The following is a 26,806-nucleotide window of genomic DNA, read 5'->3' as shown; positions in this document are numbered from 1 at the left end:
CCGGGGGCTCCGGGGGCGGCAGAAGGACGGAGCTGCCTCCGGAGCGCAGGATTGAGCCTCAGATTAGACCAGTCCATGGGTGGGGGCCGGGGTAGGGGGTGGGCACGGAGACGGGGCTGGTGCCAATGATCTGCCACCCTGGGGAGGTCGCTGGGAATGGGGAACAGGGAGAGCCGGTTCAGGCTGGAGGGGCCGGGCCCCCAGCATTGTGGCCCAAGATGGGACGGGATGGAGAGAGACGTTCTTTTTGGATTTACTCTTTGTGTATTGAGCCCGTTTATGATTCATCAGTAAGTAAATATCAGCTGAGGGGGTGATTTGTTTCTAACAAGCTTATAAAATACTGGCGTCATTTGTGGGCTTATTGGAGTGCTGATTATAAACACTCCCCCATGCCCACTCCTCTGTCAAATTAGCATTCAAAATACAAATATTGGATCTTTGGATCACTTTCTGCCATCTCTTTGGAAGCTGGAGGGATGGGCAGGGGCAGCAAGAGGACCCAGCCTCCGATATTTAGAATATACTAAAAGACTTGAGGGGCTCAGGGGAGGACCCTTGCTGGGCTCTCCAAATGGGGGGAGGGACCCGGGGTCCTCTGAGGAGCCCAGCTGGCCCTCTTGCCTGTGTGGTTGCCATGTCTCCTGTGACCCAGCTCCTCCCAGCCGCAGAGCCTGTCATCTTCAATCTCATGGAGGGCGCAGATCTGGGCAGGCTGCATCTGGCCTAGTGCTAGCCTTGGAGCTGCTGCCTCCCCTGGGGCCCGGGCCCCGCTTGGACCCTGCCAGAGGCGGTGGCTGCTAAGAATGTCTGAACAGGTTATGGGGACTGTCACATGGCGGCTCCTCACCCACTCCCAGCCTCACCTCCGACTCCCCATACCTCTGCTCCGTGGCCAGGAGTCATATCAGGCACGTTCCCTGGGCCTGCAGCGCAAAGCCTGCAAGAGCTCCTCCCAGCCGGTGTGTGGCACAGTGCCAGCCTGCGAGTGGATGGTGACTCACACCTTTTCAAGTCACCTTCACAGCTTGGAACTAGAGTCAGCCGAGAGCCCAGCAGGTACACGCTAAGCTCCACAAACCACCCCACCCTTCAGCCTGCGCATCAGGCACAGTTACATACCCATTTCACAGATGGGCCCCAAGAGGTGACTTGACCCCATCACACAGTGGCAGAGCCCACACTTGTGAAGTGGCCTGCCTATCCCTCTTGGCAGGTGATGGAGCTCAGTCAAGGCAACAGGGAGCAGCTCACCTGTGTGCAGAGGAGACCTGGTGGGGAACAGAAGGCAGGTCTCTGCCCTGGCCTGGTCCAGCAAGGGGTGTCTGAGTGGAGATGGATCCTCACCGCTGCCTGGGGCCTCTGATCGGAGGAGTTGCAGGGCAAGGGCCGAGCAGGGACGTGAGGATCTCTGGTCCAACCATTCACAAGTTAGAGATGGGGACCCCCCAGCCCAAAGAGATGACACCGTCATCATCAACATTGTCTCAAATGTTAATCAATGGATTTGCTTTTTCTAATTAAAAGTTTTATTACAGAAGCTATCTGTGCTCATTGCAGGAAAACTAGAAAATAGAGCCAAGTAAGGCTCAGAAAAGCTCACCCTGACCTCCAGAGGTAGTCCTCCACGTGTGTTTTTTTAGCAATATTTTCGGTGAGCAAACACCAGCACACATGCACGAACATTGCCCCTGCAAAACAGTATTGCATTTGAGGACCTGATTTTATTTATTTATACTTAATTGTGCATGGGATGAGGGATTTCTGGTTTAAAGCAATTCATTGTCCTTCAGAGAGAAGGTGCTTATCTGTGGTCCACAGTGGGAGCTGGACAGGCTCTAAATATTGTCTCCAGAGGACCCTTGCATTGGAAACTCCTTACCAAAGCAAAACTGACGGAGTGCCACTGTCCCAGGCGCTTGGCAGGCACTGGAAATGACCAGGCTGAGGGGACCAGAGATGGTAGTCTGTCCTTCCTAAGCGTGCTGAGAGCAGACCCAGTACAGAGAGCAGCTTCCTAAAAGCCCCCACACACCCCAGGCAGCCCGCAGACAGGGAGTGTTCCTTTGGAGGGGAACCAATGGGGAAGATGTCTTGCTGTTGGCAGGAAGGGCTCGTTCCGTGGAAAGTCAGTTCTATGCTGTCAGCTGGGCAGAAGACCACCTGGACCCCATTGTCACGCTGGAATCTGGTCCCACCAGCACCTACGCAGTCTCTACAGAGTGTCTGGAATTCCTGCTCTTCTTAGCTCTGGACAGGGAGAAGGGACCATCTAGCTGGAGGCTGGGAGGGGGCCAGGAACCGGAGTCATGGATTAGACAAGCTCTTGATTTTGGAACTGGAATTCAATGTGCTTTGCTGGGACCTGGCCTCTGGAGTCCTAGGTTGTCACCAAAGTCTGGTCTGTGTGTGATCAGGGTGTGAATAAGGCATGAAGTGAAGGCAAGAGAAATGGGCTTTGGATGTCTTCCTTCTCTACGAGTGTGAGGTCAGCATCGTGGAGGGATCCAGGGTCAACGGTCTTTGCCAGAACTGGAGGTTCTACATTGGAACTCTTCTAATTTGCTGGACCTGGGGGTGGAATCTGAGTAGTGGGCTTTCAATGGGGCTCCCCAGCTCACAGGCTGTGCCTGCTCTATCCATAGGGAAGGGGGTGTCATCCTTCCGGATCCAGCCCTTCAGTGCCAGGGCTGTGGTTCCTGACAGCAGATCTCTGTGTTTCTGCCTGCCCTCTTGGAGTGGCCCCTGCATCCTGGGCCCTGGTTTGTGAGGCTACATGTGGTGTGTAGGGAAGGCTAAGGTCCAAGCCCTGACTCCTGACAGCTCAAGCATTCAGTGTCCCCTACAGCTCTGCCACTCCCTGCTCTGGGGTCCTAAATGACTTGGTTTAGGAATATTTTCAGGTTTTTTTTGGGTGCCGGAGTATGTCCCTTGACCTGGCCTCCCAGTCTCCTTCCTTCTAAACAGATGGGGTATGATCAACAGTGTTGTGCTGTCTCTGTCACCACCCCCAGACCCCTCCCGCCACCTCCATGCTTGCACAGGGCCTACTGCAGTCAATAGTAACCCTGGAAATGACCATGATAATAACAGCAGGTGCCATTAAGCCCATGGTTCCTCACCACAATGCTACGAGGCCGGGACTTTGCCAGCCTTCTTTTATGTGGGTTGAGGCACTCACCCAAGACCCCCCCCCCAGCTTGTGGGCAGCAGTGGGCAACTTGAACCTGACTCTGAGGCTGCACCTCTGCTCTGAGTGCTGCGCATGCCACCAGAAAGTAGCAGCTGGATGCATCAGGTGAGACAGTGGCAGTTGTGTGCAGCATTTTGGTTACAGGGTGGGATTCACAGGGGAGGCTCCATCCTGCCCTGTCACCAGGCAGCCAGTGCTCCAGGGGAATGCACAGAGTAAGCCTCGCCCCTGGGCATGTGGAGCGGCATCTGGAATGTACCTTATGTCTGTCTGCCCCTATTAGAGACCAGAGAAATAAAAGAACTGCAGTTTGGTCCTCAGAGAATTTACCAGCTAGGATTGTTTGGGTTGCAAGTGACAGAAAGTTAAGCGAGTTTAAGCAAAGAGAATAAGTTTTTGGACTTAACCTTTTTATTTCACATAACTGTGGTGAGTTCCAAATGCACCTGGAATGCTCGCGGGGGCTCGTGGCTGGGAGCACAGAGGCAGGGCACGGAGAAGGACTTGACTGAGGGCCTAGCATCAGGAAGGAGAGGTCTGAGAGTGAGGAAGTCTCTGGGGCAGGAGGGCTGGGTGGCTGGACGCAGGGGTGTTGGGCAGGTGGGGCCTGGGCCGTCTGGCAGAGGGGCGTAGCTTTACGCTGGTGAAGGGAGCCACTTGGTTCTTGAGCAGCAGGGTGCAATGGTGCATAGAGCCTGGGCCAGGCCTTATCTGGTAGGTGTGTGCTGGACAGACTGAAGGGGAGAGACGGGGCAGATGAGGGGCCATGGGGCCAGGCTGGGGAGCAGCAGGTGGAGTGCCAGGTGGGGGTGTGCTTTCTTTTCCAAGATGTCTTTGAAGATGCCTTTTCCAAGAAGGAGAGAGGCAAGAGGCCACCCAGAGCTGTTGGAGGGGCATGGCCTCGTGTTGCTCAGGTCTCATCCTGGCTAACGGCAGCTGGCCCAACCCCATGCCTGCCTCTCAGGACTCAGCTGCTTCCCTCCTCCCAGCACACACGGCCTATCCCCTGCCTCTTGGGATGGGCGCTGTCAAAGCTATGGTGGGCACTGCCTCCTTGGGCTGGGAGCAGAGGTGGGAGGGGTTGGCCCAGACCTTATTCCTGCCAGGCAGGTGAAGACACGGCGGGGGGTGGCAGGAGGCTGGCTGGCCTCTGGGAGCTGGGCTGCCCAGTGGGGGCACATCCCACCCCTGGTCTCTGGGTGCTGGGCCCTACGCATCCCAGATCCCTTGGGCCCGGTCTGGTCTTCATCCCGTGTCTCCTGGAGGAGAGTGTTGATGGGGAGAGAGGTGAGTGGACAGAAGAGGACAGTTCTACCAAAGTTCCTGAGAAGGCCCCGTGCCTTGTGACATCCCCCCTTGCTATCTCATGTGGCTTTTCAATACACTGAAGAAAGAGCTCCCCTGAGAAGGCCCCATCCTGGCATGTCCTTGGGGTCCGGTGACTTCTTGAAGGGGTGTCAATTGGAATGCATTCGCTGTTCCACATTGAGTTTTAATTTCTCTTTTAGCTTCCATTTTCATTTTATTCAGATCCTGGGGCGGGGTGGAGCACGGGGGGAACAAACGGTTCCTTGAGGTGCAGGGCGCAGAAGCAGAGCTAAGAACACGCACCCCACTTGGCTCAGCATGGAGAGGCCAGCCTTTATTTGCTTGGTAAACTCAGTCAGCTCCCTGAGTTGGTCATTCTCTCTCGGCTTTGGCCACTAGCAGGACACCTCTGCTGGCTGATGGTCCTGTGTTCCTCAGGGAAATGCAATTGCGGGGGACACTGGTTGCTCAGTGAGCAGTGACTCAGGTGGCCTGGAGCATGGGCCTCTGGACTAGCTTGCTGCCCATTGTTCCAAAGCTACAGTATTTTGGTGGCACCCTTCAGAGAAAGGCGTTTCTCTCCACTGTTTTCTCTGGGCAAAGTGACTGTCTGATTTTGAGGGTGGAGGTTTAAGTTGAAGGTCCGAAGTTCCCACGTAAGCCGATGCCTGTACGGAGCAGTGCAGTGCGAAGTCACCGAAGTCACCGATGGAGGGCTGAGGCATTCTTCACAGCTGTGATGGGTTCGATTGACAATGGACTTATTGGGACGCAACCTGTCACCAGCAGGGGAGCCTTTGTATTTTGAAGCAGTCTTGCTACAGCTCAATACTCCTCCGTAAGCACTCTAGGTTCTGGGACCAGATATTGAGCAGGTGACAGTCCCCAGCTCCCCCGGCTACATTCCAGCGCCTTGCTGACCATAGGACTTTCTGCAATTTTGGAAATGCCCTAAGCCACTGAAATCGCCAGCCATCAGCCAGGTAGCTGGTGAGCCCTGGAAACACGGCTTCCTTCAGAAAGGAACTGAACTTTTAGTTAACTTTAATTAGTTTAAACTTAAATAAGCACAGGTGGCTATAACTACCATCTTGGACAGTGCCAATCTAGCAGATGCCTATTAAAAAAAACAAAACAAAAACAACCTTTTATTGGGAATCAGTCATCATTTTCTAGCCTTGCTTTTTATTTATTCTTTTCCCCTGATGGGTCGGGGGAGGGGTGCCAGTGTCCAGTTAATGTGTGAAAGAGGACTTTTAGGGTGCGATGGATCACAGTTTCCAACCCCAGCAACAGGTTTTCTTGCTTTAAGTCGTAGTAGCTTCGAGGACAGTGCTGTGTCTTCCCCGGGCGGGGGACTTTTGAAAAATGTTGTTGCTTGTGCTTTTTTTGTGTTGGTGTGCACACACATGGATAGCTGTCTGGCTTCTTGACTCAGAGCTGTTGCTCATTTTTAAAAATGATCTTGGTAGGGACAGAAAAATTATGTCAGTGGTAGAGGAAAACCCTCGGAGCTGGGGTAATTCATGTGTCCCTGGCAGGGTTGGTGACAGGCAGGGTTTTGTAGCCTGCCCATCATGTTAATTGTACATTAGAGGCCATTAATCTGAGGGTTGTTAAGGTGACGGAATTTTAGGCATTTGCCTTGATGTAGAAAAATTGAATCTGAGATCAGTGAGCTCCTGTTGGTGGGTGGTTTGTTGGTTTGTTCCTAGTGGAGTCCCAGGGGATGTTGCAGAATCTTCATCTTTGGAGGCCATTGGTCCTCAGTCTTTGGCAGAATGGGGGTGTGGTGTGAGGACAGCTGGGGGCCATCATCTTCTTTCAGAGGACACTTTAAATCTTGAGAGTCCCAAGTTCCAGAAGTTTAGAGGCAAAGAAGTTCTGCTCTTTTAAATTAAATGACACCAAACCTTTTTTTGGCAGTACTTGGAACTGAACCCAAGACTTCAGCATGCCAGGCTGGAGCTCTACCACGGAGATACACCCCCCCCCCCCAAAGAAGTTCTAAATTGTTTAGAAGTCCAAGAATTCTCTCTTTCAAGATCTTGGTGAAGACCCACTTTGTTCTCTTGCCTGAGGATTATTTGATGACTCACCCATTTATTCTTTCTCTCTTTCCATTAAGTAGCTTGAGAGAGTCACCTCCTATCTTTTGGTGATTCGGTCAGGTCCTCATTTGTCCACATTTCTTTTGCCAAAGACAGCCAGTCACCTTGTCCTGAAACAACTTGCAGACCGATCGGAGAGCATAGGAGGTGGGTCTCTCTGTCAGCCCCCGCTAGTTGGCATGTAGGACCTTCTGGAAAGATGGTTGGTGTTCTCATTAGCTGTCCAGGGCTATCCTCACCACAGGGCAGGGTTCCCTGGCAGTGTGGGATCAGGTGACAGAGCTGGTAGGAGCCTCCACCATGGATCCCAGCCAGGGAGTGCCAGCCCCTGTCTGAGGTTTTGGAGCAGTGGGGACCTTTCATCAGGAGGCTCCTGCATGGTGAGCTCTGGGGGAGGGTTGGTCAGGCTGGGGTAGAGGAGAGGAGCATGAACCCGAGCCATGACCTCTTCTCCAGCCCTGCTTTAAGCGCTACAAAAATCTACCAAATTTTAATAGAGAGGAGCAAGAAGAATCCCAAAGAAATATGAAACTTTGCTCTCAGGAGCATCAGAAAGGAAGTGCACTCATTCCTGCCATAAGCAAGACCTGTGCTGAGCCACAGTTGAACAAAGGGGTTTGGAATCTGGACATAGATTTTGTCATTGCAAATACAGGGAATGGTATAGAGGTGGAGGGCAGGACAGAGGCGCGGGGTGAAGTTGGCAGAGGGGCTTCAAAGATGGAAATGGGATGGGTTGCCTGCTACAGCCGGTGCTGTCCGAGGGTTCTTTAACCATTCACAGGGGTGGGAGCAGGAGGGCCCATGCACCCCCCAACCCCGCCCTGGAAGACAGCAGGATTCCATGGCCCCAAGAACACCCTGAGGGGCTTGCATATGCCAGGTCACCAGACTTGAGTTCCAGGGTAGAATCAGTTAGGTAGCAGCCGTCAGGGTAGCCTTATGGGGCCATATTCTCCAGGTTCACTTCCTCTGGCCTGGCCCTATGGGGATAAACGACTTCACCTCCATTTCACAGAGGGACACTGAAGCGTGGACAGAAGGTGTGTGACCCAGAGTCACCCTCTGAGTCCATGGTAGAGCCAGGACCATCCTCCGAGCTGCCTGGTCTCCGTTTTTCTGCCACTCCCAAAAGGACCCGATCTTGATGGACCAGGACACCGGGGGCAGTCTCCTGAGGCACCCTGTCTTCTGTGACGGGCAGTCCCCAGGGACACTTACCCGGCATCCTTCTCAGGCTCAACTGACCCTTAGCTAAGAGCCGGCTGACGTGGCTCTTGGGAGCAGTCAGTCAATGGAACCATCTGGAGTCTTCAGATTTGGGTTTTGGAGGAGGAGGGAGCAGAGTACTTGTAACTTAGGCCAGCAGCACCCGGAGACGCGCTGCGGCCAGATGGCTGGTCTTGCCATAGAAACCCCTGGGTGACAGTGGGGGCAGCTGAGCCAGCAGGCCCTTCCCAGGGCTGGAGACCAGGAGGGAAGGCTGGCAGGTGTCCGCCCTCCCAGGCTCCACACCTGGGAAGCGCACAGCTGGCCGCATCCCTGGGAGCCTGTGCCCTGGGGACAGGCTTCTGGCAGAGGGCAGACTCCCCGGATACTGGCACCCAGTGGGCCACCTCGGGATCAGGCTGGGCTCACCTAAACAGCAGAAAGCTCTCTGAGGAGGTGGACTAGAACCGGACACTGGAAAGTGGGACGGTCCAGGGAAGCCCTTTAAGAAGGAAGTCAGGGGCAGGAGGAGGGAGTGACCTTTCCTCCCACCGGCACTTGCCAACGGTGTTCTGTGGAGGTGGGGGGTTGGGCCTGCCCCTTTCTCCTGCCATCTGGTAGGATCCACTCGGATGCATGACACCAGCTTGTTGTGGCCTCGTTGCGGAAGGGGGATGTGAGCGGGTACCTGGGTAAATAAGTATAAATAGTGTTCTTTCTGATATGTGACCGGATTATTTTCCAGTTGATTTCAAGCCTTTGCCCCAAGTGGCCCACAGATCAAAAAAAGATAAGGGTCAGTTACAAGGTTGAGCTCATTCTCCGTTGCCATGGCAACTGACCTCAGGCAACCCTCGGAGGACTACACCCAGCTCCCCAGGTGATATTTTTACTGTCCACGCCATCAATCCCAAGCCTTTCAAAACTCAGACTGCCTAATTGTCAGGGTTCTGTTTTGAAGAGGCTCCAGGCCCCCCATGGGGCCCCAGTTCAGGCTGCCAGAGCTCATTTATAAACCCTCGGGAAACACAGGGGACTGTGGGATGGGTCCCTCCTGGCCAGAAAGGCCTGGGAAGGTGCCCCCGCAGGGAGGGGGAAGGGCACAGCCCATCCTCCAGGATTAATTAGGAAAATGTGAGCTATTTGGGGTGGTGGGGCGTGCCTTCGAGCCGTGGCTGACTGTGCTTGGGTGGTTGGTGCATCCAGGGGCCCAGAGCACCTGGTATTGGGGCCAGGGGCAGCGGTCATGTGGCGGCATAAGCTGCCCCCCAGAGTCCCCAGCTGCTTCTCCCTCCAAAGACACCCCACATCATCATCAACCCAGTTGGGGTAACAGGAAATGATTTTCCACTGTTGGTTGGCGATTTCTTAGTCTTCTATCGAGTGTGGGGAAAAGGCGGCTTTAGAAGACTTTTGCTTTTGTGGAGCGCCACCACCCGCACCCTTGCTGGAGCCGCGGGATGGCTAGGGGAGCGCCACGGGGTACCGAGAAGGTCAGCCTCCCTTGGCCCTTTTTCCGGAGATCAATGATTCTTAAACTTTCCTGTGAGCCCCAATCACAGGGGCACTTGGGAAACACAGGTCCTAATTCCGCAGCTCAGAAACAACTGCCTGAGATTCTGCCTTTCTAATGTGCCCCCAGGGGACCCCCCGGGCAGGGGACCATCTGGCAGGGATATGCATACTGCAGAGCTGCTTGGCCCCGGTGTTGGGGACCCCAAGGTCAGCTTGCCCACTCCCCAGGTTTGCCTGCCCTCTGATGAAGGGCTGTCCCTGTCCTCTCCTTTGACCCTTGTCAACTCCCAGCCCAAATGTCATCCTTCCCCTCCCCTCAGGACGGCTGGGCTCATTTCTTTCTGGTAGCTAATGACAGGTCAGTAGATAAGCAGCCTGACCTGGCTGCCCTGGTATTGTCACCAGCCCTCTTGTCTTCTGTCCAGGGGTCTTTGTTCCTTACAGGCAACAAAGGAGTCCCCCTCAGCCCGAGTTTCTATTTCTTGTTCTGTGCCTATTCAGGGGTGTTTATTGGAATGGTATCAGAGAGGTCCTTTCCTGGGGTCCCCCACACACCTCACCTCCTTCCCCCTCATCTGCCTGGATGACTGTTGGGCCCTGGGCTTCTTTTCTTCCTCATCTCCATGTGCGGGTTGGAGGCTGGGCCCTGGGACCTCAGGGTCTTTGCTTGACTGGCTGTGCAGGGTGGGTCAAGGGCTCAGCCCCGGGTGCTGTGAATGTGGAGTCTGAAGTTCATTCCAGTGCTGGTAGCAGGGGCTTCCGCTATCAGTCCTCGAGAATAGGGGTGACCATAGACATGTGGCGGCATTTACCAGTGGATCCCACCCCATATTCCAAGCATTGTACCAAGTGCTTTACTTTAATTGTACAGTTTTAATTTATTAAGCACCTACTTGTTGCCAGGTCCTGTCCTGCATCCTGGTGGTGTAGCAGTGAGTAAAACGGCCCTCATGGAGTTTATGTTCGTGTGTGTGTGTGTGTGTGTGTGTGTACGAGAGAGAGGAAAAAATAATAACCAGCTCTAATGTGCCTGGTACTTGTAAATGCCATCAAGGAAATGAGAGGCAGGTAAGATGCCAGGAAGGATGTGGAGCTAAGGGTGTTCCCTGAGGAAGAGGTCTCATCTCAGCAGACCCCTGAGTGGCATGAGGGAAGGAAGATGAGGCTGACTGAGAAGAGTGCTCTCCTCTTCTGCCTTGCAAAATATCTATGATCCTTCTTCTCGTTTTCTAGTAGAAGCTGAAGCTCAGAGAGGTTAAATAACTTATCCAAGTACACACAGGAAGTGAGTGATGGAACAGGAGCTCAAACCCAAGTGTTTCTGGTTCTGACTTGTACTTCCTTTATTGCTGCTTCCTGATTGGAGGTGGCTAGTGATGCACCCTGTTGACACAAGGCAGCAGTCACCTGTCCCCTCCTACAGAGGGACATGCCTTAAAGATACCAATCCCGAGGCAGCCTCCCTAGTTGGGTCCTTGCTAAGACAAGAGCCGGCCAGACCCAGCAAAATGGCTGGAGCAGGTCACGTTCAGCACAGTGGAGCCCAAGAACAATGCCCTGTCCACTCCCTCTGCAGCCTGCTGCTCCTCCCTCCCAGGCAGCAAATTATGGCCTCGGAATGTGTGCCTAGGCCTGCCTTTGACATCAGCGGGGCCCACCTGAGCTTCACCTTCAGGATTCTGATAATCAGCTCTCTCTCCTCCTGGCTTCCCCCAAGACCCGTATGGAAATAAGTATGTGTCTGCCAGGGATCAAATGCTTTTGGAGACAAAAGTCGGTGGCGAGGACATTACAGGGAGCTATCATCTCGGCACGATGCTCTTCCACAAAGCCCTCTGCTCCTCTTTCGGGCTGACACAGTTTCAGCCTGAAAGGTTCCAGCCGGCTGACTTGGTTTTAAGCAAAAGCACATCCTATTATTTTTTTGAGAAATGTAGTGTAAAATTAACACTTATTATTCCTGAGCAGAGGAGAAAGAGAGAGAGAGAGAGAGGCGAGAGACAGAGACACTCTGGGATCTTCCTGCTTGCTGGGTTGGCTGTTGAGCAGCTTGGGATTTATTTATTTATTTATTTTTTAATTTATAATAAATCTAATCGATTTCCCCCGTGCCAGCCTCGACTTCCGGGCACCAGGCGGCGAGGTCTGAATGTCAGCAGGCGAAATCTGCATTTCACTTTACAAATGAGCGGGGCTGCAGCAGGCACTTGAGTTGCGTGGGTCTCTCTTATGGATGCCTGTCATGTGCTATTAAAAAGAAAGAAAGAAAAAAGAAAAGAGGGAAGCGAACGTGGGTCTTAACTCACAAAATCCCGCAGCCCCCACGCCAGGGCGGAGGGCCTGGGAGCCCCCAGACAGCTTTGTCACACTGCTGCCAGGTGTCCGCGGAACGCCCGCGAGCTTATATAATTCAGGGAAGTGACTCTCCTCCGAGGGTGCGGCTGTCGGCGGACCCCGCGCCTTGGGACGCCTGGAGAGGTTGTCAGCGCAGGCGGGGAGGGAGCGATGGAGGTGGCGGGTCCTCTCCATATCCGCGGGTTGGCTCGTACTGGGTCACGGGCGCTGGAGGAGTGTTTGTCACACTAACTAGGGCAGCCCCTCTCCGCCTCCCCGCCCTCCCCCCAATTTCCTGGATGGCTTTCTAGGCGGAGGTGCACCATAATGGACACCCGAGGGAGTCCCCGCGTCCCCCAGCAGTGGGGAGAAGGCCTCCGCTTCAGGGAGATTTGCAGATCACGATGTCTTGCCTGGGTGGGAGAGGTTCCCAGATCCGCGGGAACCCCTCAGGCTTCCTCCTTGTCCCCCGACTTTCACTTTGCGCGCGTTTTATTGCTCCTCCCCTTCCCCCAGGTCTGACTCTCTGAAGCACCTGGGGGAGAGCGGGGAAGGGGTCCCGAGGCGCTCGATCGTCTGCTGGGCTCTTGATCTAATTAGCCCGGAACCTACTCTGACACCGGCTCGGGGCTGTGATTTGCGTAAACGCAGCAGCCGCTCCTGCCCGGCCCCGTGCGCGCTCCGGGCCGCCTGACTGTGCACATATTTATGAACGTGGGCGCGGGGCGGAGCTGCCTTTATGAATCAGAGGGGAACGGCTGATGAATTGCTCGGCACTTGGCGAGCGGAAAGTGACTGTCAGACATGATTTCTCTGATTTATAAGTTGCAGGAGCCTTCTTTGTCCTCTCGGTGTTTGTATATCAGACGGGCAGGTCTCCATTCCCAGCCAAGCGGTTAAAGGGCCCCGCTCAGCAGAGAGCGGTAAATCCTGGGCTGCCGACTGGGCCCTGGAGCCAGCCTTGGCCGGGCAGAGAGGCCTGGCCCCGCACCTCTCCACTCGGCTGTTTCCCCAGCACCTCCCGCAGATGAGCCCAGGCGGGGCCTGATGCTTGGGGAGCCACAGGAGCATAGAGCCTTGTCCTTGCCCTCCGTCTAGCTGCCCAGGGTCAGGACATGGTGAAATGATTCAGGATCACTGTGCCCATCCAGGGACAGTGGTGCACAGCAGTCAGGGAAGGCAGCCTGGAGGTAGTGCGAGAGGCGGAGGGCGGGTATACATGCGTATGAGCATGGTTTTGGGTCCTGTTCTGAGCACCACTGACTGTGTTACCTTAGCAAGTGGGTCTCCTTCTCTGAACCCATTATATCTTCCCAGATATAATTTCCTGGCAAGCAGGGTCATTTCTTTCTTTTTATTTTTTTATATTTAGTTTTTCAGTTGTAGTTGGACACCTTTTGTTTTATTTATTTATGTGGTGCTGAGGATCGAACCCAGGGCCTCCCACGTACTAGGCAAGCTCTACCCTGAGCCACATCCCCAGCCTGCAAGCGGGGTCATTTCTAAGGGCCAGGTTGTCATTTCCAGACGCCCCCTGTCTCACGAATGGCCAAGAGTTGTTGACCTTCTAATAGGGAGGCCACCCTGAGGTGGCATCTCCCTTGCTCAATCATTCCCTGAACCGCTTCTCCGAGCCCACCTCTGAGAAGGGCAGGGGATGCATTGGGGGGTCTTTGGAGGCCTCTCCCCGACACTGGAGGCCATCTCTAATTATGCTCGGCGTCTCTCCACGGGCGAGGAGGACGTGCACCAGGCCTGTGTGTAGGCGTGCTGAGCCCGCCCCCGTGTCCCAAAACTTGTCAATGAAATCCTTTTCTGCTCGTCTAAGTGGAAGGTCTGTTTGCGTCTCTGCCGGAGCGTGTGGCCTAGTTGCGGGGCTCAGGGGGCACGGCCAACGCCCGGCAGATTCCAGCCAGTGGGCTCCGCGGCGCAGCCCACCTGCGCGCCTGGGTCTGCGCACCTCTGCGGTGGGCCGCGGGGGTGGGGGCGGCTGGGCCGGGGGATGCCTGCTGTCCCTGCCAGCCTCTGCCAGGGCCTGGGGACCCAGGGACTCACCAGGAGCCTCAGCCCATCTGTGTTTGCGTCTTGCCACTGGCAGAGCCCCTCTGCTCTCTGATTCTTGCCTTTGAGGGCAAATCTGAGCACCTGGCACCTTTGGTGAGACTGGATCCCTGGGGCAGTCAGGAGAGGGCTCTGTCCTTGGCCGTCCCAGATAACACTTCCTGCCAATACTGAGGCGCCCAGCAATACACGTTGATTGAGTGCTTGCTGTGTGCTGGGGGCTGCTTACATGTGTTAACTCATTTAATTTTAAAATCAACTGTAAGAGCAAGGCTGCTATGGAGTGTGTCTGCAAAAGGAAACGGAGGCACAGATAGGTTATGTAACTTGACCAAGATCACCCAGTACATGACTGAACCCTTTCCTATCATGGCTGATGCAGTGTTCAAGCAGGAACTTCCCTTCACCTGCTGCTGGCCACGGGGCCACGCCTGGGGTCTCTCCATCCCCTCACAGCTGTGAGTCGAGGACTCAGGTGTCCTCATTACACTGAGCATTAATTAATGCCTGGGGCATGCCGCAGGGAGGAAGAAAAGCCAGGATTTGAACTCATCTCTGTTTGGTTCTGGGCAGAGGGGCGGGGCCTTGGCTCTGGGCCTCTGTAATGTTGGCACGATGCTGCTGCTGGGCATGCTCGCTTCTCCGGGCACCTGTGAGGGAAGGTGTGGGGTCGCAGAAGCTCCCAGGAGGGGAGATGGAGCCGAGTTCTGGTTTGAAAGCAGGATGGGGACTTTGCCCAGCCTCCACGATCCACTGGGTAGGCCATCTGTTTCCAAAAGGAGAGAGCGAGCAAGAGCGAGCGAGCGAGCGAGAGCGCATTCTGCTTGTTGCGACATCTTCCAGTGGCTGCCTGTCACTCACCCTGGAGTCTCCAGAGGCTGCCAAGGCCCTTCGCTATGTGCACCTCGGGCCTCACCCCCCGGCCCTCCCTGGTCCTTGAGTTCCAGGCACAGCAGTCCTCTTGCTCCTCCCCAGCAGGCCCCACCCCTCTGTCAGAGTGCACCCCACTTGCTCCCGTCACCCCGTCATGCTCTATTGTAGACTATTCACCCCCCACCAGAATGGGGGCAAGGACGATATCTCGTTAGTTCCTCAAAGCAACCCAAGCAAAGCTCCTGGCATGTAGTACACACTCAATAAATAGCTGATTGTGTTTTTAAAATCCTGTTGGACTCCTTTCTCCTTCCAATACCCCTTTCCAAAGTGACTTGGTCTCAGAACTCAAGCTGTTGGACATGGCCTGCATCTAGCTGAGGAAATCATGGCCAAGGGCACCTTCAAGAGCCAGATATTGGACCCAGCCCCCTGGAGTGTGCAGGCCTCTGGGGGCTGGACCGTCAGAGCCAGGATGGATCTGGGGTCGGTGGCCCTCCCAGAGGCCTGGTGCTGGGGGTGGAGAGGGGTGGTGCCGGGGGCTCAGGAGCCTTGTGGGCTCCCGCGGGGGCTGTGGCCTGCAGCGGTGCTGACAGCTGTGGCTTCTCCTTGCAGAGGAAGGCATCAACCACGAGTGTAAGCTGTGCAACCAGATGTTCGACTCCCCGGCCAAGCTCCTGTGTCACCTCATCGAGCACAGCTTCGAGGGCATGGGTGGCACCTTCAAATGCCCTGTGTGCTTCACAGGTAAGGCGCCATGTGTGCGTGGCAGGGAAGCCGGTGGGGACAGGGATCCCAGCCGGGGCTGCCTGTCCCCTTTGCAGCAGGCACCAGAGGGGGGTCCCCCAGAGCCCCTGGCCCCCTGTTCTGCCTCCTTCCTGCAGAGCTGACCCGCCACCCTCCACTCAGGCCCTCTGGCCTCTCCTCCAGGGGACCGGGGGACGTTGCTGGCATGTGCCTCGCCTCTGCCCACAGCTGCTGGGAGAACCTGGTCCACCTGCCCTCTGTCGCCGCCTGCCCTTCCTGGCCCCCCACTCCTCTCCCAGAGCCTCGGGCTCATCATCCAACACCCGGGGCCTCCCCCTCGCCCACCCTGGCTCCCCGTCCCCGGCCTCCCCAGCTCCCTGTCCCAGCCCAGGCTTCTCCATGCTCCATGCTCCAGGCTGGAGGGGTCAAGGGCAGCTCTGCTGGCCAAGTCCCCAGCCCCCAGCCTGGCCGCCCGCCCGGGAGAGCGGCTGTCCCAGCCCGAGGCGAGTCTCAGGGGCTCTGCCGGCCCCCTGCTGGAGCCCAGATGGCAGCCGGTGTGCATGGGGATCCTGGCCTTCCCCTGCCTCCCCCGACATCTGCCGTCTGCCACCACGGGAAGCCCACCCTGGGGAGGGCGCCTGGCGGGAGGGTGTCTCTGAAGCGCTCACCTCCCAGACGCACAGCTGCTTCAGGGCCGGGCCGCCTCGGGACGTATGCCACCTGGAAGCCAGGGCTGTGACCCGCTCCGTGACAGGCCTGGGGAGGGGGCTGTGCACCTCTGGGGCTCTCGGGAGTCCTGGAGCACCCGGGTGCCCTCTCGCCTCCTGCTTGGAGGATGCCTCCTGCTTGGAGGATGCCTCAGCAATAGAAACAGTCCCTCGCGTTGGGCAGGCAGCTTCTTGTGCCAGACCCTGTGCTAAGCTTATTCAATTATCTCAGCTCTGTCACCTGCTAGCAAGTGACTTTGGACAAGTATTTAATATTCCTGGTGCCTCAGTTCTCTTGTCCATTAAATGGGGATAAGAACAGTACCTGCTTTAAGGTCTGTGAGGCATTTGAAGAGCTCACACATGGAAGAAGTCTGGCCGATGAAGACAGGGGCACAACTATTGGCCTCACTATGCGCTTGGTCATCTTTGAAGTGCTTTATGAATATTCATGTGATCCTCCCAGCCACCCAGGGAGGTACATACAATAATAATAATGAGCTCCATTTTTTGAATGAGGACCTGAAGCCCAGAGAGGTTAAGTGACTTGCCCAAGGTTGTACAGTTTCCAAGTGGCGGAGCTCAGCTTATCTAGCTCGAAGTCCTCTGGGAGGTGCCGGTCATATTCCCTGTGGCACTGTCTGGCCAATGGTGTCTGTGCCTGGGTGATCCCTACCTGTGCGTGGTGTGGGGCAGCTGCCGGTGTGGCTGGGCGGGTGTCCCGCGTGCGGCCTCTGATGGCCACTTCCGGGTGCAGTCTTTGTCCAGGCCAACAAGTTGCAGCAGCACATCTTTGCCGTGCACGGGCAGGAGGACAAGATCTACGACTGCTCGCAGTGCCCGCAGAAGTTCTTCTTCCAGACGGAGCTGCAGGTGAGCGCCGCCCCGCGGCACCCGCCCCTCCTGAACACAGTGTCTTGGGTTCAGTCAAGAGGTTGGGGGCTTGTGCTTGGGGCCACCCCGACTGTGAGAGCAGCAGGCAGCCGGGGGTGTGACCCTCCTCAGGACAGCCTGACCCCACAGCAGGCCCAACCCGCAGCAGGAGCCCCACAGTCAGGCTGCTCCTGTGACAAGTCCCCTCCACTCTGGGGGTTCCATTTCCCTACTTTGTTGCATGATGCTATTTGACTGGCTTTGGCTCTGGGACTGGTGGCCCGTGTGGGTGGGGCCAGGAGTTTTGGGGCCCTCACCTCCATCCAGGAAAGTCGGGACGTCCAGTTGGCACCAGCTCAGAGAAGAAGCATCCGCCACAGGTCAGGTCCTGAGGCTCTGTGGCCCTCAGATGGGACACGGTGGCCATGACCAGTTCCTCGGACCCCCATGTAGAATCTGCAGTAGCCGAGGGGACCCCTGGGAAGGTCCTCAGCAGGCACCTGCAGCCCCCTCCTTGTGTCCTGTGGGTCCTTCTCGCCTGTTACTGGTTTTCTGAGGACTGAGATCTGAGCCCAGGGAAAACCACTTTCTCTGTTGGTTTTTGCAAGAAATTGAGCCCCTGGACGAGGTCATGTGTGCACCAGGAACACCGCACACGCACACAGCATGGCACACAGGGGACAGTCCCCACGTTTACTCCCCCACACACACAAATGTCACCGGCCTACAGCAACACCACAGGGGGACGCTGCAGCCCCCAAAGTCCACACTGCCACCCCGGGGACCGTGTGGGTGGACACGGAAGTGGGGTGCAGTCCCTTGCGGCCAGCGCAGGGCAGGGCAGGGCAGGCTGTAGCGGCTTCCTCTGGATCTCTGGGGCTACAACAGTGGCTTATTGGTTGCTTGTGTGACGTGACGGGCAGGTGGCACTCATTCCATGACCTGGACTCACGGAGGGTCCCTGCCCGTTCACGTTTCCATGGTCACCGAGACCAGGAGGAGAGTGAGGTGGGGACAGCAGAGCCAGCTCTCCAGGCTTCCCAGGGAAGTGACGGACGTCCCCTCCTCCCAGCCGTGGCCCCTCCAAGGGGCCCCCTGCCTGGACGGGGAGGGGCACTGGCATTGGTCAACAGCCCTAGGGACTCCCACACACTGGGGCCCACAGGATGTCACGTAGCAAACCCCCCCAGCCCCCAGGAGTGTGTGTCAGACCTGGTGACCCTCTGGGGTCACCATCATTTGGGGGGCAACAGTGGTGGCCACTGTGGGGCGGGAGCAGGGCAGCTGTGGCCTCTCTGATCCACCAGAGCCCACCTACACGGCCAGGCCCTGCTTGGCTGGCGCAGCCTCACCTGAGGGACTGGGAACAGGCCCACAAAGCGCACAGAGCCGGTCACCACCCACGGTCGGCCATGTCTCCACAGGAGGCCCCGTGCCAGGACTGGGTTCGGCCTTCATCTCTGACCTTGAAAAGCCCCCAGGCATTTTTTGGCTGGAAAGTTCGCTTCTTATCATCCTTTGGGCAGCCCTCCGAGCTCCCAGATGTTCTCATATGGTTTGTGCGACCTTCATTCTGTTGTCATATTATGGGACAGAATTAGGGACCCAGTTACGCAAACCCAGGCCCCTCTGCTGTGTCCCCCTCAGATCCACACAGTGAGGCTGTGTCTCTGGGCTGAGGACACATGAGGGACCGTGGGGACTAGGGCCAGCTCCTGGTCTGCATCCTGCCCTCCAGGAAGCCTCTGGCCTCCCACGCTGGCCACGCCCGTCCTCTCCTGCCTGCCCCACTGTGTGGTCCCACTACCAGGACAGGCCTCTTAAACCCCATCAGGGCCTCTCAGCTACGCGTCACTTACACCCTGGACTTGGTCCTCCTCCATCGTCCCAGGCACCAACCGAGGGATGACTGAGCTCCTCTTGGTTGGCTTTAAGGTGTCCCCCTGCCGTTCCGGAGCCTCCGCGTGGTGGTGGCAGCGGAGTGGGATGTGGTGAAGCTGCAGGGCACAGACTCCATCCCCCTGGGCTCCGCCTGCCTGGGCTGGGGACCAGCCTGACCCAGGAACGGCTCCTGTGAGCTGGCGATTTCCTGGGTCACCCTGTTCACTTTTAAGTCCGACACTCAAATGCCTAGAACCTCACTCAATTACAGCCTTAACGAGTCACTATTTGTGCAATTAATGATTTTAATTACAGACCATTTAAATGGGGGAATGTTGTAGCATCGCCAAATCCATGCAAATAACGGCTCTCGTTAAGTAACTTGAATGGCAATTTTCTGGGTTTGGGAGGAGGGTTTTCGGCTGAGGTTTCACTGTCATTGCACTGAGGCTGGGGCTGCAGGCCCTGTAGGGTGGAAAGGAGAGGGTGACGTGGGAGGGTTTGTGGGGCCACAGGAGAAAAGACCCAGCCGGAGCTCCTGTCTTGCTAGGGCCTGACCTGGCACCTTTGGCCCTGTGTCACTGGAGGTCAGGTAAGGAGACCCTGGGAAGCCAGTGTTGGTGAGCACAAGGGACTGTGGCCAGAGGTCTTAAGGAGATGCACAGCTTAGGACTGAGCTCACCAAAGGACCAGAAAGAGCTGCTGCGGGGATAAGAGCATCAGAGGCGCGACTGGCCCCCAGCTGGCTTGTCCTGTCGACTCTAGACTTTCCTAGGAGGCATTCACAGGAGCAGGGTGGCCAGGATGAGGGAGGTGCCAGCCCTGATGGATTCTGAGTTCAGCTTGTTCTGCCTAAAAGACTGAGATTAATTCAAAGGACTCTGACAAACTGGGGCATGGTTTTAGCAAAGTGATTAGGAACACGAGAGGGAGTCATGTTTTGGTGCTCGTTTGCTTAAAGCATGTATGTGGAGGGCCCACAGTGTGTCCAGCACTAGGTCTAAAAGTGAGAAGACAGTGGCGAAAGAGACATCGTGGGCCTGTGTTCTACAGGGGTTGAGAGACACTTTGCAGTCATGATCAATGACAGGAAGAAAAGGGGTCCGAGCATGTCAGAAGGGGGCTAGTCACCCCTTGGTGAGTATGGTCAGGGAGAGCCACTCTGAGGAGGTGGTACTGGACCTGAGACTCGAATGTGAGCAGACAGGCAGTATGGAGGAGCACCATCAGTGCAAAGGCCCTGTGGCTAGTGGGGGCAGAGTGCGGCTAAAGCCCGCAGTGGGGAGAGGCCGATGGAGCCCAGGTCATGGGAAGAAGTGTGCGGCATTGAAGGAATTGTTTTTTTTTTTTTTTTTTTTGGTTTTTTTGGGTTTTTTTATCCCCATTGTGATAAGAAACCAAGCAGGGGACAAACTCAGGACAGCACTGTTTGTGGGTTTCTTATAAAGTTAAACATGCACTTACTGTGTGAGCCAGTGGTCCATTCCCAGGTGTTTGCCCCTCAGAAAGGAAAGGGTGGGACCACCCATGCCTCTAGGTGAGCAGAGACAGCAGCTTGATGTGTCATGGCCCTGCACAGAAGCCACCTGGTTGTCCTCCCCTGGTGAATGGGTAACAGACGTGTGGATGTGGTCCGTTCCTACAACAGGCGACTGCTTGACAGTGCAAAGCACCCGTGGATACGTGTAGTGACGTGGACACGTTTTAAATGCCAAGAGGAAGGAGCCAGATTCAAAAGGCTCCATGCTGTGCGTTCTCTTGACTTGACATTCTAGAAAAAAAGAGAAATCTATCAGGACAGAGGGGTAGTTGTCAGGGCCATAGGTGGGGGATGACGGGGGGAGACTGAGCAAGGTTTGTGTGAGCGCTCTACCCCCACTCCTGTCCCTGCATGGAGGCCACATCCTAGGGACCGGCCCCCGGTCAGCCTGTGGGGATTGCCGAGCCTCAGGGACCTCCCAGGAGACTGTCCTGGGTGGATCTGGGAGAGGAGGATGGTGCATTGTGGGAGAAATGCTGGGACACCTGTCTTCAAGCGCTCGACGCTCTGTGGGGTGGAGCGATTTCCTGCACACCTCGGGTGGCCCTGCAAATTTGGGAGAGGCCAGACACTCAGGACGCAGATCCCGGTCCCTGTTGATCGTGGTGTGGGCATCACTCTCTGGAGTCAGCCTGAGCCACAAAGGGAATTCGGCTGTAGGTGAGCAGGAGTGGCCTCTAGATGCCAAGAGCAAGAAGTGACATTGAGTTTTGGTGGTCCTGTTCCCAGGAGCCAAGTGTCACTTAAGCGAGACAGGGCCACCAACCTTCTGCCCCTCTCTGCTCCCGTCAACTCTGCTGAGACAGACCCCCTGGTGTTTCCGGGAAGGGGTGGCCACAGGTGGCCCAGAGACCCTGATTACAGGTGGTGGCGGGTTCCAGAGGCCTGGAGAAGGAATCGGAAGCTGAGCGGTGGCCAGCTGTCCACCCCGGCTCCAGTGAGCTGTTGCGGCGCACAGGGGCCACATGACATGAAGCAGCAGGAGGAGGAGCACAGGCCACGCAGGCAGCACAAGTGTCCCCGACGTGGAAGGTGCGAGGATTCCGTGGCACAAGCACATTTGTCCAGATCCTGCAGAGCAGGAAGCAGGGGGCACAGGCTTTGTGGGAGCAGCCCTGAGTTGAAGCCTTGTCCTGGGCTCACCTGTGCCTCGGTTTCCTCATCTGCAAAATGGGGGTGTTGATGGTTCCTCCATCTAGGTTACGCTGGATAAGGCCCTGGGCACGGGGGCCGGTTACTCTTCAGGCACTTGGAGGATCAGGTGGCTTTTTAGGGCTTCCCCCACTTGGAGTTGGCTGTGATTTCTGGCCTGAGTTTGAACAAAGTGAAACTCTGAGTCCTTCCTGAGGCAGCCCAGCCTTGGGGCCCTGGGCCTTGGACACCCAGCACCGGGCTGGGGGAGCAGCTGGGTCTCCAGAGCAGCATGGCAAGGGGGAAGGGGCGTGGAGCAGGGACCCTCCACTTCTCCTGGCCAGGCCCTCTTTCTCCAGACCCTGTTTTCCTCAGCTGTGCCCCAGGCCCGGGGAAGGGCAGTGTGGAGATTCGATTGGGGTGTAAACAACCCAGCAAGTATCAGGGCTTGTGTTTCCAGCCGCAGGGCTCAGCAGATGAAGGCCTGCGGCCCTGTGGGCCCCTTGCCAGGGGTAAGCCGACCCGAGGGGAGGGGCATCCTCTCCCCACACAGCCCAGCTGCCTCTGGATCCCAGGGACGCTGAGCTGGGGCGGTGCCTTCTCCCCCTCCTAAGAGCCCCAGGTTCTTCCCGTTCTTCACCACCTGCTCTTCCCCACCCCTGAGGGGACACGGCAGGGAATATGCTGCTAGCCGTCCATGCTAGTGGCTGGTGGGTAAGTCCGTGCAACGCGACAAGACCCAGGCCTGACCTCCTCCACCCCCAGGTCTCCACCTGGGCCAGGCCTAGTCCCAGCACCTTGCATGAAGGGTCTCAGCGCAACCAGAAAGCAGGTACCTTATCCCGGGGATGGAGATGGACGCTGAGGCTCTGAAAAGGTCCGGCAGCTCGCTTGAGGTCACAACCAAGTGGCAGAGTGGCGTCCAAAGCCAAATTTGTCTTTGCCACCGAGGCAAACAGAAACCCTCCAAAGTTTAAGTAAATTGCCATTTATATGAGCTAATAGATTTAAATGAGGCCTGCAGAGCTGAACTATAAAAAGCCTCCGTTGTCAGGGGACCCAGGAACTATTTTAGTAGTTGGGCCAAGCAGGTAGCACGAGTGGCAGTAACAGGGGATGCAAAAACATGTGCTCCTGGGTGAGCCCCGGTGGAAACAGTGGAAACGCCCCGGGCCCCTGGGCCGGTTGTCAGGCGCCGCCCTGCACAGGAGCCGGGGGCGGGGACCTCATGCTTCCAGCGCTGCCTCCTTCCAGCCCTTTGTGGAAGCCTGCGACTTGCTGGCTGTGGTGGGGAGGAAGCCTTGACCCAGAGAAAGGTCTCTGGCTTGCCGGGCCTGGTGGCGGCAGCTGGCCTGGGCGCTAGGAGTCCCTGGCAGGTGCACTCGTGCACGCATGCGCGCCACTCCTCCTGGCCGGGCTGGGCAGGGCAGTGCGGGCCTGCTCCACACCTGGAGCTGGACCCCCTCGCTCACAGGGCCCGGCCCGCGGCCGCCAAGCGGCCAGCCCAGCATCCAGCGGGCGCGCTTAAAGGATTAGCTCTCGCTGCTCGCTTGTCTGGGCCTGATCACGCCGCTTCCAGCTAAATGATTACAATTGATTAAAAGCAGAGCGAGGTCTTCCAACAGGCAGCCCTTCCGAGGGCAAGTGGCCTGCCAGGCTGGATCCTGGTACCCAGCCAGGGGCGGGCTCTGAGCTCCTCCTGACCCTGCCTGCTCCGCCCCGGAGAACGCTGGGCTCCACCCTCCCCCTACTTTCTTTTTTTTAAATTATTTTTATTTTTATTTTTTTAAAATTTGTTTTAATTAGTTGCACACGACAGTATAATGACCTTGACATATCATACATTTGAATCAGATGGGATGTCATATCTCATTTTTCTGAGTGTACAGGTTGCAGAATCACATTGGTCATGCATTCACATATATACACACAGTAATAGTAATGTCTGCTTCATTCTATCCACCCCACACACCGGGTACTGGCAACACTGCAGGGCTGGTGACATGGCAGGGCACTGGGATAGAACTGGGAAATCAACAGAGCTGACCTTCTAGGACCATGTGTCAGTAAATACATGAACTAGGTAATTGTCGATTATAAAATTTGGAAGTAAAACACTGTTTTAACTGGAGGTGGGGGTGTGAGTGCTGGGGCAAGGGTGCGGGAATATTATGGGTTTCATTGGATTGGGTGGTCAGGAAAGCTTTTCCGTTGAGTCCTGAAGAGGAGAAATAGCCAGTTTAGGGAAGAACTGAGGGATCCTCCAGGAAAGGAGAGAGCCAGGGGAAAGGCCCTGAGGCACAGACACACATGAGCTGTTCCAGGAACGGAATAAAGGGCAGTGGGACTGGAGTGGGTCTAGTGAGACAGGTGGCAGCGGCCTTTCTGCTGCATTCTGCTGGGCTAATCTTGCTTCAGCTCTTCAGAGGTCTCGCTGGAGGCTTCCTGGACACGTGTGTGACTGCTCGCCCTGGTGCTGAACACCCTTCCCCTCTGCTTCAGCCCATTCCAGGTGCCCTGCTCTGAGAAGCCCCCTCCATCCTCTCTCCTTTGGCTTTTCCAGTCCTTGACTTAATCCCTCCCCCTTTACCAACATGGATTATAAGTGATTTGATTTCCCACCCCAGTGTAGATATTTGAAGGTTGAAGTCTCCCTCTGTTGTAGATCCATCTATCCACCTGTCTCTTCATCCACCTATTGATCTATCCATTTACCCATCCATCTATTCATGCATCTCTTATCCATCCACCCATCTCTCCACCTGTCCATTCATCCATCTGTCTATCCATCTATTCATCCATTCACCTCTCTCTACCTGTCTATTCATTCATCCATCTGTCTCTCTACCTGTCTATCCATCATCCATCAACCATCCATTCATCCATCCACTTATTCATCCATTCATCCATCCATTCATTTATCCACCTGTCTCTCCACCTGTCTATTCATCCATCCATCATCCATCATCCATTCATCCATTCATCCATCCATCATCCATCCATTTATCCTTCTATTCATCTACCCATCCATCCGTGCCTATTCATCCATCCACCTGTCTATTCATCCATCCATCCATCCAACAGGGGTGTGCGTTCTTCTTTCTTGAGCTCACACACAAATAGGGAAAGTAGAAAAAGAAGGTGGGGTGCAATCTACAGACTCTGGGAAACCATCTTGAAAACCTCTGGTCCTGGGGCTGAGGCTGCAGCTCAGTGGCAGAACGCTTGCCTGGCTTGTGTGAGGCCCTGAGTTTGATCCTCAGCACCATATAAAGATAAATAAATAAAGGTGTTGTATCCATCTACAACTAAAAAAATATTTAAAAAAAATAAACCCCCCTGGTACTTGTAGATGAGCAGTGGGGGAGCCGGCTTCCTTGCCTCTCTGCACGACCACTGTCAGATCACGGGGTAATTGTAACTAATAGTAATTAAACAGTGAGCCTGCTCTAGGCACGCACTTGGCATTTGGCTCTGGCTGCACTTTCTGTAGGTAGCAGTATTTTCCTCCGTCCTGCTTTGGAGTGGCCCAGTCCTCGTCACCTCAGCAATGCAGGGAGAGCAGGGCCTCTCCCTGGGGGACAGCAAGGACAGTTCCTGGGAGTCAGACTGTTATTTCCACTAGAGCTGGCCACTCTTGAGGCCAGAGGCCCAGGAGGCTGAGGCTGGGCGCGATGCCACCCTCCCCCGGCTGTCCCACCCCATTACATTCTCCCCCAGATGGGTTCAGATGCCTCCTCTGTTAATGGGACGAGAGCGGCTGCCTTGGGTTGTGGTCCACGGGCACAAGATGCTTAGACTGGGAGGTTGCTGAGGGTGTTGCACTTGCTGTCTTCCCACTAGGGCAGGAAGCCAGAGCCCAGTCCTGCTCCCGGGCGGCATGGCATGCCCACTCTCTGGGGCCCACAGCCCTGGCTTCAAATCCCAGCCTCGCTACCAAGCAGCTCTGGGACGTGAGCAAGTTGCTGACTTTCTCTGGGCCTCAGGAGTCTGGGGGCAATGACAGTCTGTTCCCTGTGGAATTCTGAGGGTGTAAAGGCAATGGTACTTTAAAAGCCTTCAGCACCAGGTCTGGCTCAGAGTCAAGCTGGGTATGCAGCAGCCTGTGTGGCCATCGCCAGGGTCATCATGACCGTGGTCTGGGTATCCATGAGCTTGCGGTTCACTTACTCGATTAACTGGACACACAGGTGCTCCGCCTTGCCCACGGGTGTTTTCTGAGACCACGGAGTGCCAGATATGTTCCAGTGGTAGAGACGCCCAGAGGGCTGCACTAAACCACTCATCTCACACAAGGAGGGGAACAGCACACCAATGAGGACCAAATATTGATGGTCGCTCGTGGTGGACAGTGTCATAGCGCAGCGTTGCGTCATGTAGTGTATCAGTCACGTGGAGCATCTCTAATCTGAAAATCTGAAATCTGAAACTTTCCAAAAATCCAAAAGTTTTTGAGGCCAACGTGACTCTGCAGGTGGAAAATTCTGCACCATGAAATTTTGTTTCCCGTAGGAAGTCATGAAGGATATTATGACGTTACCTTCAGGCAACGCGGGCAGGGTGTGTATGAAGCATGGATGAATCGTGTGTGTACACGTGGGTCCTGTCACCAAGCGCTCTCATGATGTACAAGCTAATATTCCAAAATCCAAAACACTGCCATTCCCACGCATCTGGATAACTCAGCCCGTAATTCGACATCAGACCTCTGCACACAGCATGGCCCCACAGCTGGGCCCCTCAGGGCCCGGGCTTTGTCCCCGCTCACTGAAAGCTGCTGTGTGGCTGGCTGCAGTCTGGGTCTCTGAGCCTTGGTTTATCTGCTGTCCAAGGGGGACAAGGCCTTCCCTATTCACAGTAAAGTATGACATCATTGTCACCAATGGATGGGCTGAGTGTCCTGAAGGGCTGCATGTGTCTGTTTAGGGGCTACGTACATTTGGAGGAAACCGAGGCAGGCACTGATAATGTGCCTTGTCCTCAGGGAGCCCTGGGCACAGGCCTGGCTCCTCACAGAAGAGCAGTGAAATCGAGACGGCCTTCCCCAAGTGCTCATGGGATTGGACAGCAAGGCCTCACGGGGCGGTCTCAGGGGCCTCCCGAGGGTAGAACCATCGACAGGAAAACTGAGGCTCCCCAGCTTTACACGGTGCTGGGGGACAGAGCCGTATGCCAGGCAGTCTGGCCTGAGCGGTGTGTCCTCAGCCCTGAATGAGGCCGAGAGTGGAGAGAGCCCTCACAGCCCTTAGCAGCCAAGGCCCGGCTCTCTGTGGACCAGGGTGGGTGGACAGGCCTTGCCTCCCAGAGAGGCCAGTTCCAGAGG

General features: G+C 55.9%; 1 protein-coding gene across 6 annotated transcripts in view; it reads left to right on the top strand.

The window, feature by feature from the left end:
• The window catches only part of Znf423 (zinc finger protein 423), a 318,197-nt gene that overhangs the window by 275,406 nt on the left and 15,985 nt on the right, over nt 1-26,806 (top strand). For all 6 annotated transcript variants that reach the window (XM_058575785.1, XM_058575784.1, XM_046434941.2 and 3 more), the window contains 2 exons: nt 15,220-15,351; nt 16,816-16,931. In XM_058575785.1, the coding sequence (XP_058431768.1) occupies nt 15,220-15,351; nt 16,816-16,931 (248 nt within the window). The remainder of the gene's footprint in view (nt 1-15,219; nt 15,352-16,815; nt 16,932-26,806) is intronic.

The sequence above is a fragment of the Marmota monax genome, unplaced genomic scaffold (assembly GCF_021218885.2).
Source record: "Marmota monax isolate L192 unplaced genomic scaffold, Marmota_monax_Labrador192_F-V1.1 WCK01_AAM20220418_F8-fsc00024, whole genome shotgun sequence".
Lineage (NCBI taxonomy): Eukaryota > Metazoa > Chordata > Mammalia > Rodentia > Sciuridae > Marmota > Marmota monax.
This window is presented reverse-complemented; position numbering and strand designations above follow the sequence as displayed.